The sequence below is a fragment of the Pristis pectinata genome, chromosome 9, assembly GCF_009764475.1.
Source record: "Pristis pectinata isolate sPriPec2 chromosome 9, sPriPec2.1.pri, whole genome shotgun sequence".
Lineage (NCBI taxonomy): Eukaryota > Metazoa > Chordata > Chondrichthyes > Rhinopristiformes > Pristidae > Pristis > Pristis pectinata.
The window spans coordinates 76,882,073-76,894,149 of NC_067413.1; the positions used below are offsets into that span (position 1 = coordinate 76,882,073).

The following is a 12,077-nucleotide window of genomic DNA, read 5'->3' on the forward strand; positions in this document are numbered from 1 at the left end:
CCCCCGCCCAACGCAAACCTCAGCTGCCCTATTCCCAACTCTGCAGCTGACATTAACCCCTCCGCTTTTCGAATTAATCATTTTTTTGGGGAAGGGCGGCCCCGCCCAGAGCGTCCTGACGAGTTACGTCTCAGAAAATCCCACCAACTCAATTCAACTTTCTCCGAGCCAGCCCATAAACCCCGGCCATCCCACCTTCTCACTTCATAGTTGACTTCCCCACCAGCTGATCGGATCGGGCTTCGCTGTCGTCTCAGAAGGGTTTCGAGTCCTCTCAGCCGCCACGATCCCAGCGCTGTTGGATTGTACCAGGCTTCTCCATTCTTCGCACCGTGTACATGGAGTGACCGCCCACACCAGACTCTGTTAACCAGACTCGCTGATTGCGATTCAGAAGGTGTAGGGAGAAACCCCATCACATTCTTCCCGTAAGACTTCCACTCCGGTTGGAATGGGTTGCTGCACAGGTCGCTGTACTTTAATATTCCTCTGTACTTTACAGCTGGTGAGTATTCTACCCTGACCCATTGTGTTTGGGCAGTGTGTGACCACAGTTTACCAAAAACGATCTGGGACCTTTGAGGGGATCTGCGTACTTTAGATTAATTAGTGGCAAAAGAAAAGGCAAGCGGTTGTATGCTTAAATCTATATCTGTGTTTACTGCGTGCACGGCAGAGTCAGCATGTCATGGTTAATATATTTGATATAATAGGATGCGTGTGTGTGTTGGGGCACATCAACTTTAAGCTAAAATGATAGTACACCTGGTTCCGAATATGGATCGCTAGGAAGCTAATGTCTTCTCCACCAAGTACCTTTCAGCTGCTGCCCTCCGTTTGGTCTCACTATCCTACCATCTCTTTGTTGTGTTTAATCGCGCTGTGCTGGCTTGTTGTCTGTGTGTTGTGAAGATGGAATTAAAAAAAAATCATCCTTGTTTGCTATCCCTTTTGTATTTGCCATCGGCACTTCGAGTAGCACTGACAGTTCAGTTTGTGTGTTTTGCTGTAGTTCAACTATTTTTTTTGTTAAAAATTGATATCACCGGCTTCTTGTCATCTCTTTCCTCACTTCACCCAGATCCACCAGTATACCGCCAATGACTGGCAATGTGTTTGCTTCCAACCCCACAGCAACATCGTGGAGACAAATAGCTATTCATTCAGCGAGCCCATTTCGGATACAAGGCAACCGGGAGCCCCGGGATTGGCAGGGGGACCGAGTGCTTGGCTCCGGTTTATCTCGCCTGATCCAACTGATTGTTCTTTGAGAACACAGTCACCAAATAAGGCAGGCACAGCCTGAAGTGAAATCTCTTTTAGATGCACATTTTATTGTAGAAATCGGTTTGGTGCTGTGGTGTGTGGATTTAAATTGGATACTGTGGATCATTTTTGCATGCTTGCTCATTTTGGCGGTGCACATCGCTGAAGTCTACTGTGCAACAGAACAAACGTTTGTTCTCAGCGGAAAGAACGCCTTTTAGGAAACCGCGAAATAAAATGGAATGATCATTGGGTAAATATGTGTTAGAGGCAGGCTGCTTGCATCGTATTGATTTTTTTAAAGAGGGGGAAGCATCTGGCTGTTGGTGAATAAAATGAAGCGGGACCGGATGGATAATGCAGCTGACAAAGGCTGCGATCGCCCACCGAACGCCTGCCTGGTGGGAGCACTGGAAGCAGGTGCGGTGTCGTCCTGCGAATGCATTTTGCACCTGGGATATTCAGACCGAAAGTACATTTAGTGTCTTTCAGGTTTTGTCCCGCAGTGGACTGAGCTCAGATTGTATGTTGTTATTTGTAAATAAATATTTGGGAAAGAGATGATATCTTTGGCCTTAGAAATCACTTATTCTAAGGGAGACCCTTTTTTTGTTTGGTTATCTGGGCGATACAGGCTTCTGGTGAATGAAGGAACTGAGAAATGAACCATTTCCAGACCAAACTACCTCCAGACCAGATTATTAATCGATCCTAATAGTTTCCCGGCACAATAGTGCAAGGACCAAGAGTGCAGCTCTACGGGCATAAATCCAGCAACATTGCTCCTATCAGAAATTATTGGATAGGCTGGTATTATTGGGATGACGCACAGGACTCAAAGGCCTGAGCTTCGTGTCAAGTTATTAACTATGTCATTTCTGCCTATCGTGCTTTTTCAGCAGATCTGATTCCCATGATTTTTTTCCAATGTAACTGTCATCCCCTTTAATTTCCTCACCCAGTGCGTCGACTCAAGCTGAGTGAGCGTACTGGAGACACCAAGAGCCAACCTATCCCACCAAGTAACTCCTCTGTGTGGCAGCTTAATCATCATGGGTGGGGTGTCAGAGAATGGGGGAGGGTGGGCTCACAACTGAGATTCTCACACAGTTTCCATCTGTGATCATGGGTCGAAGTCCTGTATTTTCTCCTTACTGTCGTAGAAATACTATGTAACTAATTGGTCTCTATTACCATCGGGCTGGGATTAACTGACACAGCACACGCCTGATCAATGTGCCTCAGAATCACATATATTTCTTTACCATTTACCATATAGGGAATTCTTTGCACTATCTAAAATGGAATAGTTTCTGTATTCTGCACACCTTATCATCCCCTTTAGTTATAATATGTTTTGTGATGACACATTTATCTCTATGGTGTCCATTTATCATTACTGCCATGAGCAGCTGCTCTGCTGGCTGTGTGACAGGAGGACTTCATGTGAAAGCTTCAGAGCTACTCACAGGTGTGACTTCTTTCACAATCAGAGCAAACTCCTTGCAAGTGTGAGCTATTTAATAGTAAGTCATGAAGAGGTGGAAGGAATTATTGTGATTTCAAAACAAGAACTGATCAGTATTAGCCCAGAGACCTAATCGCAGTTGATTAAAATGCAATGCAAATAAAGCATTCTATTTCATCACAAATGCATGTAATTGGTTTTAAAGAGATTTCACCATCAACATTTTAAAAAATGACTTCTAATTTAAGTTTTCCTCTGCTAGGAGTGTAAATGCCATCATTTGGAAAAATATCTTACCAAAAGCCATATCAAAGGCAACTTAATGTAAACCCAGAACAACAAACTGTAAAGCAAACATACTTTTCATTTCACTTTTAGACTCAGTTTCAAAATTGCATCCTCTAAGTGCTATTGCCTCCTCTTCTGCATTTATGGATTCTCAACCCAATTTTTGTGTTGATTCTGGAGTTCCACAGCATATAGTATAATAAATCGGGTCTAAAATTTTGGACATAAATATACTTGGTTAGGGTTAGTATTTGTTGTTTGGACTAGTACACATGATTAGTGCTTGGCTTTACTTTGTTATGGTTTCTCAGTGCATAACTGGTAAAATATTTCAATAGTCTCACCTCGATGAATGGAAAAAAATAACAAAATGTGTCATCAATGTACTGAAATTGTGTTTCAAAATCATTTGATATCTATGTTAGAAAAAAACTGAACACTCTGCTTGGTTTAATTGCACTTTAGAAGGTGTTATTTCATCCATGTATATTAATTTCTCTCACACTATAGATCTCCGTATACTGCCAGTTCAGGTTATTAATATATTATTGGTACTTATTAAACAAACATTCCCCTAAAATCTGCAGTGATTGTTGACTCTAGTATTGTTTATTGATCTTTCATAAAGAGTTATCTTAAAACTTTTGTTGATGGTGGCACTCCAGGTTTTATAGTTTTCTGTTGTTTGAAAATTATATTGGTCCTGAATCCTTTAACCATGCTGGATCCTTCTATTATAAAGCAGACTGAAGTGCAGCATTTCAGTTTGTGCACATGCATATAGGAGCAGTAATGTTCCTGTATACATGTACACAAATGCAACGATATGACTGCTAGTGCAACAAACTGATCATGGTTGTAGTTAATTGAATCTTATTACTCTGGTAATAAATTTTGCCGAGATGCTTTCCAATAACAATTAAATTAATCACATGTTTACAGGAGACGTATCCAAGATAGTGTTGATTATAAATGCAAGGTTAACCAGTGAAATAACTTAGTGTTATTGTTTCCTTCATGTTTCTGTATGCTCTACCAAAAGGCTGGATAGATGACAGAACATATGTACATTACCCTAGTTTAGTCGGACTATTGTGTTGAAGTTTGATTCTTACAACTTTGGGGAAAATTAAAGCTTATGAGAAGGTTGAGAGGAGAATGACTGAAGTAGTTTTTGGTTTCCTAGCTCTAAGCATCAACTCTTCAGTTCTTCCTGATATTATTTTTACTCCCCTTATAGTTGGAAGGTCTTGGTTTTGGTACTATTTTAGTAAATCTTTTTTTTCATTTATTCCAGTTCTCCAGTGTTCTGTTTATTCTATATAGTTTCTTACTTTCTAAAGTTTAGGTTGTTACTATTTTTCTGAAAGTGCATTACCTGGCATTTATTTACATTAAAGTTCATTTGCAACTTGGCCGTTAGTCTATAAGTTTTCTAATGTCTTCTTGTAATATGTTGCATTCCTCTTCCAATATTAGCTAAATCCTTCAACTGGTATATTCTGCAAATTTTGATATCAAGTCACGTGTGTCTAAGTCTAAACGTTTAATAAATATCAATAGTTCCAGGACTAATCCTTGTAGAACACTGCTTTCTGTCTTTCTCCAGTCTGAATACTTGCCCCTTTTCCCTATTCTCTATTTTTAAGCGAACAGGTAAGTGTTTTTGAGATTGCAGAAGTAATTCCAGAATGGAACATTGTCTCCCTGGAGACAAAGTTAAAGATACCACTGAGCAACTGCACAAGCTTCTGTAGGGGAGGGTGACCAGTTGGAGGTCGTGGTCGATGTACCAATGACGTGCGTAGAAAGGGGATGATGTCCTCTAGGGATATTTTTAAGGAGTTAGGAAAGAGTAAGAAGCAAAGGTAATAATCTGTAGATTACTCATGGTGCCAATCTTGAGTGAATACAGAAAAGAAAGAATAGTGTGGCTTGCGAGAGGGTTCGAGAGACGGGGTTTTCGATTCCTGGGGCACTGTGACTAGTTCTGGGGAAGTAGTACAGGCGAGACAGATTGCGTCTTGCCGACTTGGGACCAATGTTCTCACATAAATTTTACTAGTGCTGTGGGTGAGAGGTTTAAATCAATTTGGCAGGGGCTTGGGCACGGGAAAGGAACACCAGAAAGGGGATTAAAAAGCTGCAAAAAGGATTGGAGATAAGTAGCACCATACAAGAAATAGGAAGGTTTTTGATAGGACTAAAGAGGGTCTAAGATAGGCTAACAGTGCATGTGTTTAATGCAAGAAGCACTTTAAACAAGATTGGTGAGCTCTAAGTGCAATTATCCAAGTGTATTTATGATATCATGGCAATAACAGTGGCCTGGCTTAAAAACTAGCGGTGAGGATATTGAGGAGCAAATTTTCAGGGATGTTTCAGAGACATGTAAAAGCCATGGAGCAGTGATACTGGGAACTTCAACTATCTAAACATAGGCAGGAAGAGCAATGAAGTGAGGAGCAAGGTGGGGAGGAATTTCCAATGTATGTTCAGGAGAATTTTCTTTACCAGTTTGTTTCTGGTCCAGTGAGGTAGGCAGCACTGCTGGACTTGGTTCTAAGAAATGAGCCAGGCCAAATGCAGCGAATATCAGTGGTATCATCCAGGGAACTGTCATCATAATATCATAAGGTTCAGCATTGCTGTGGAAAAGGATATAGACCACTCCAAAATAAAAGAAAAGACGATTGATGGAAGTCCAGTTTCAATGAGACGAAAGAACCGATCTGGTCTGGGTATTCTGGAATAACAGCTTGGCAGGCAAAACTGTTTTGAAGAATGAGAGGCTTTGAAGTTGGAAGTGGGTCAGCTACAATTCCAGGTACATTTCCATGAGGTAGAATGGTAGAGAAATTAAAGCCAGAGCTCCTTGGATGACCAAAACGACAGCAGAACAATGAGCATATAATAGATGCCAGGTTGTTAGTACAAGTCAGAATCAGGGAGTTCAGAGGGCGAGTAATAAAGGAAACAAGAGAGGCAAAAGAGACCATGAGTAAAGGCTGGCAGTAAGCATTAAAGAGAATCCAGCAATATTCTTGTACAATTTACTGTGTCTTGTAGGTATGTTAACAGGAAAAGGCTTGTAAACAGAGGGGTGGAACTGAAGAGGAAGCAGAAAGGAAATTTACTCATGGAGGGCAAGGGCACGGCTGAGGTGCTGAGTGTACACTTTCCTAGTCTTCAGCAGGGAGGTGCTGCTGGAGTCTCAGCAAGTGAAGGTGTAATTGAGATTCCAGAAGGGCTATAAGTTGATAGAGGAGGTATAAGGAGGGCTGGCTGAATTGAAAGTGGATAAATCACCAGTTCCGGATGGGATGCATTTGAGGGGACTAAAGGAGGAAATAGCAGAGGCCTTAGCATCTATAGATTCAGGGATGGTGCCTGAGGACTGGAAAATTGTAAATGTTAGCTCCTGTTCAGAAAAAAAGGAATAAGGATAAATTCCGTCATTACAGACAAATCAGTGTAACCTTGATTATAGGGTAAGTTCTATAAACGATAATCAGGAACAGATTTAGCAATTACTTGGATTAGATTGCTGATTAAGTAATAGAGAGGAAACAGTGTTGATGTGATATCTATGATTTGACAAAATGCCAATTAATGAATTTGTTGTCAAAATTAAAAACATGAAATAAAAGGGGCTATAGCTGCCCCAATAGAACATTGACTAAGTAGGAGCAAACAAAGTAGCAGGAAAATGTTTTTTTTTAGGCTGGAGTTTCCCAGGGATTGGTATTACTATTCCTACTTTTCTCAATATACATCAGTAGCTCTGACTTGGGTATACAGGCATAATTTCCAAATCTGCAGATGACACAAAACTTGTATGGAGAACTGTGAGGAGGAGAGTAATAGACTTAACAGAGATATAGACAGGTAGGTAGAATGGTGGCAGATGAAATTTAATGCTGAGAAGTTAGAAGAGTTTTATACAAAGATTAAGAAGTAATGCATAATGGATGACACACTCCAAAAAGGTATATGACAACAGAGATAACTGGGGTTATATATGCATTATTCATTGAAAGTAGCAGGGCAGGTTGAGAAACAAAAAAGCTTAAGGAATCCTGGCTTTTGTTACTGGAGTAAAAGAGAAAATAAGTCATGATGAACCTTCATAATAAACTGGTTTGCCCACAACCTGTGGGTGCCACAAATTAGGAAAGATGCAAAGGCTTTAGAGAGGATGCAGAAGACATTTATGAAAATGTTCCAATCAAGTCAAGTCGAGTTTATCGTCATGTGCACAAGTACAGTGAGGTACAAAACAAGGAAAAACTTGCTTGCAGCAGCACCACAGGCACATAGGAACAGACAACACGCAGAATATAAATTATACATAAAATTTATACCATACACTAGAAAAAAAGACTGCAAAAGCAAGACCTTAATGCAAAAAAAAATCAAAGACACAATTGAAGACAAATCCACGGCAGTGCAAGAAGTGGTCAGTAATGTTCCATTGCTGAGGGAGGGTTAGGGTCGTGCAGGTCAGTTCAAGAACCTGATGGTTGTAGGAAAGTAGCTGTTCCTGTACCTGGTGGGACTTTAGCCCTTTGCACCTCCTTCCTGATGGTAGCAGTGAGAAGAGGGCTTGACCCGGATGGTGGGCATCCATGATGATGCATACTGTCTTCTTGAGGCAGCACCTCCTGTAGATGCTGTCCACAACTCCCTGCAGCCTCTTGGGTTGCATCTGTGGATGATGGACTTCGGTTATGTGGATAGAATGGAGAAGCCAAGTTGTCCTCCTTGGAACTTGGAGATCTAATAGAAATATTTAGAATCATAAAGTGTTTACGCACAGTAGATGGAGAGAAATGAATTGATAGACCAGCCAGGAGCCTAGGAATGCAGAATGAAGGTGATTGGCCAAGAACTCTTTTTGCACAGCAAGTTTTTAGGGTCTAGAATACATCGCTAGTAGTAGTGGTGGAGGTAAATTCAATTGTAATATTCAAAAGGGAGCTGGATGGTTGTATGAAAGGGAAGAATTTGAAGGGCTACAGGGAGAGGATGGGAAGTGAGACTAACTGGAGCCAGTACAGACTTAGCCAAATGGCCTTCTTCCATGCTGTAACCATTGTGTGTTTCAGTGGTCCAGTGAAATAGTACATCTAGTGTCTATTATTCCTGTATGATCTCAGTGTGAACAGAGGTTTACAGAACTGATACCTCAATCTTTTCAGGGTTCTGATAATGAATTTGACAGGTTGACAATTCTGGCTGCAATGCAGACCAACTAACAAGTTTTCCAATGTTAAAGCATATTTGCTATTTTTTTTGTATAGGTACCTCAAAACAATGAAAGAAAGTGGAGGTATTTCATTGAATATAAAATGTGGTATCTTCATTGTAATTTCTTGAGCACAGAAAAATGAAGACTGGATTTGTGACAGAATCTGTGTGCGAATGCGTAGAATTAGTTCATAATCGGTTTATGACATACTGTGAAATTATGGTTTATGAGCTTCTTAATCATATTAAGGATTCCCCACAAGTTTTTGAATACAGCCAAAGAGAAAGCAACTATTTTTCTAGATTATAATTGAATGATTAATCTATATTTTTCCGTTTTCTTGGCATTAGTTAAAGATTAATGCTAACTATCCCGCTCAGTTATCCTGCTAATCAATCGGTAGAATTTATCCATTAAAGTATCTTCCATTATGACTGGTGTGATGGTGAAACAGTATTTCATGATAAATGGGCAATGAACGAAAGTCTTTGGCATGGTGGCTATAAAAAGTTGTCAATAGGGCACTGCTTTCTGCTCCTTGAATAATGAATCTTTGCCAGTAAATGCTGTGGCCAATGGTTAATATGTGTCATAACTCTTCCACAAAATGTACATCTGAGCTTAGAAAGTGAAACTCTTTGTAATATCTTCCAATACTGTAAGATTGAATTTTAATATACAGCAATGTGCACAAGTTCTAATAACCACAGATTCCTAACAGCATTTGCTTTATCTTCTCCATTTGACTCCCTTCTTCTAATAAGGTCAGTAATTCCTGATATAGTGTGGTTCCATGTGTGTTGCCTTGTTTAAAATGGTCATTAATTCACTTGCTGAACTAGTCAGTGAGCACTTGCAGAGTAGTAGATCAAGGGACATCATTGGCAAAACCAAACTCTGTCCTCCTTTAATGTTGAACTTTCTGGCTGAATCTCTGGATAATAATCAGAAGCTGGATCTCTGACAGGTTTCCTCCAATCTGGAGATTATTTGGAATATTATATCTGCCCTCTCAGATGGATGTAAATGATCTGGTGCTTGGAATTTTAAAGAAAGTGGTTGGTGGGGGAGTGTGGGTGTTGGTATTTTATGTCCTCGCCAAGATTTATTCTCACTCAATCGCGAAAACAGATTAACTGACCAATATCATGGACCATTTTTTCTGTAGAATCCTGCTCTGTACATCTTGTCTGTCATATTTCATTATAAAAAGCCATACTTGTAGAAGCCACACTTCAACCAAATTACTTAATTTGGTGCAACACATTTTGGGATGCCTTGAGGCCACAAAAGGCAACTATTTCCAAAACAATTTCTTATTGACCTTTCACTGCCTGCAATGAGATAAGCACTTTCACTGTGGACCATGTATGAATGGTTCAGTTCCACATTGGTACAACAAGTTTATGTTATTTTGTTTAAAAGCATCCTGATAGACGACCCTGTTCTCCTAGGATTGTGAAGAACAATAAATAGGTTACAATTAGTTTGCAAATTAGCTAAAATAAAAAAAAACAAAAACTCCCAGCAGTTTGTCAGTATTTGGATTGAGAAAGAAACTGGCAAGAAGCCAGCTTACTCTTATAACCAGTCGTGCTGCTTCACATCGAATATCAAAGCCAATCTAACAATGAGAATATCACCACAGTGCAGGGGCTGGTCAAAACAACAGCAGCAATGACCAGTTAATGATGCCTACTGCTTAATTACCAATGTGAATTGACCTACATTGGATGGCTTGTGACTTTAGTGTTTGGTCTAATTCTATGTGCTGACGTCTGCTAGGCATTATACATAGAATCTTTGCATTTAAATGTGAATTGAAAGGTCTGATTGCAAAATGATTACCTCGCTTCCCATTGTTATCCTATTCCATGTCACTGTGAAAAAGAGTTCACATATCAGTGGCATGATAACTTTGGAATTGATTGCATGTTGTGAAGGTTAGATATTGATATTAAGTACTCCACTTGTTTCAGTACATAATTCTTATTTTCCAATACTTATTCAGTGCCTGTAAAAATAAGATTGCATGCAACAGATCAAATGAAATGGCATTACTAACAAAGGTTAAGAACTCATTCTTATTGCTGAACAAAAGCTGGAGTATTATGTTTCTTAGTATGAGACAGTCATGCCTTGTTCCCATTGTTAAAGCAATGCTGTGTGGTAGTGGTGGGTGATATGTAAACAAACGTTATTTCTCCTCCCTAACAGCTGGTAAATTTGAATGAAGTCCATGGTTACAGAAAGTAATTATTTCTATATGATGAACATTTGAGTGTAAGTGGTGCCCTCTTTTGGCCCTTCCCTTTCAGAGTCAGTAAAGGCTGAAAATCTGCTTCTGGACCCATTCAAATCTTTCAAATGCAAGCATAATCAAAGGGAGCTAATATTAAGAAAGAATTAAACAAGGGAGTCTGCCAAGCTGGTACCCTTTAGCTTGGAAGCATTGTAGTTCATATTGTCCAGATGGGTATTTTCCCAAGGGAAGACTCTTTCTTTCACATAATGCATCAAGTGCAGGCTTTAAGCGCTTTTCTGATACAAGGCTCAAGTCGTATTATAATCATGTGAGAGACCATTTATAATATCATAAGAAGTACTCTGCACTTATGAAAAACAGAATCTACTTTGCATCTTTATTAATGGTTTTATGAAAGCCAGTCTTATTTCCTTTGTCACTGCATTAAATGCCTTCTTGCACCCCAAGCAGCCAGGTGCAGATTGGGAAAATCTGAATGCAGCTGACTAAGTCAATCCTCTCTGCGCTTAGAGTGCACAAGAAGTTTGTATGTTTTGTTGTCTATGCATGAGGCAAGTACTACTAAAATTATTAACAAAACATGAATTCCATTCATTTTACACTTAATGAAATATTTTCTTGAAGTATGAGTTTTTAAAAAAAATTTCCCCTTAAATTTTCGTGAATCCTAATATTTTAATTCCAGTAAATAACTGTCTACATAGTTTACAGAAATAAAGTGTTGCATAACTAAAAATGCTCAGGGTATATGTAGATCAGCCATGATCATATTGAATGATGGGGCAGGCTCCTATTTTCTTGTGTTCTTGTGTAAGAGTTTAGGATATATAAAAACTTAAGAATTAAGAGTCAGATTAAGCCATCCAACCCTTTGAGCCTGCACCACCATTCATCAAGATCATGGAGGACCTTGTACCTCAGTGCCACTTTCATGTACTATCCCCATATCCTCTGATGCCCCGAATATTGGAAATCTATCAATATCGGTTTTGAATGAAATCAGTGACTGAGACTCCATAATCCTCCAGGGTAGAGAATTCCAAAGATTCACCACCATCTGACCATACTTTTATTCTGAGACCATTATCCTTGGTTCTAGGCTCCTCAGCCAGGGGAAATATCCTTCCGACATCCACTCTGTCAAGCCCGGTGGGAATTTTGTAAGTTCTAATGAGATCTTCTCATTCTTTTAAATTCATGAGAATACAGATCTAATCTCCTCTATCTCTCATTATATGACAAATCATGATCCAATCTGGTGAGACTTTGCTGCATTCCCTCTGGGGCAAGTACATCCTCTTTTAGTTAAGGAACCAAGACTGTACACGGCACCCCAGATGCAATTTCACCAAGGCACCATATTATTTTCAGCAGGACATCTTTCCTCCTGTACTGGGATCCTATTGTAATAAAGGCCAATACATAGAACACAGTACATGACAGCACAGTACAGGCCCTTTGGCCCACAATGCTGTGCTGACATTTTATCCTGCTCTAAGATCTATCTAACCCTTCCCTCCCACATACTTTTCCTATCA

At 39.7% G+C, this 12,077-nt stretch overlaps 1 protein-coding gene across 3 annotated transcripts in view; it reads left to right on the forward strand.

Annotated features, from left to right (window-relative positions):
- Positions 1–235: 235 nt before the first annotated feature.
- The window catches only part of LOC127574266 (sodium/potassium-transporting ATPase subunit beta-1-interacting protein 3), a 324,203-nt gene continuing 312,361 nt past the window's right edge, over positions 236–12,077 (forward strand). For all 3 annotated transcript variants that reach the window (XM_052023124.1, XM_052023122.1, XM_052023123.1), the window contains exon 1: positions 236–505. In XM_052023124.1, the coding sequence (XP_051879084.1) occupies positions 452–505 (54 nt within the window). In that variant the 5' untranslated portion in view covers positions 236–451. The remainder of the gene's footprint in view (positions 506–12,077) is intronic.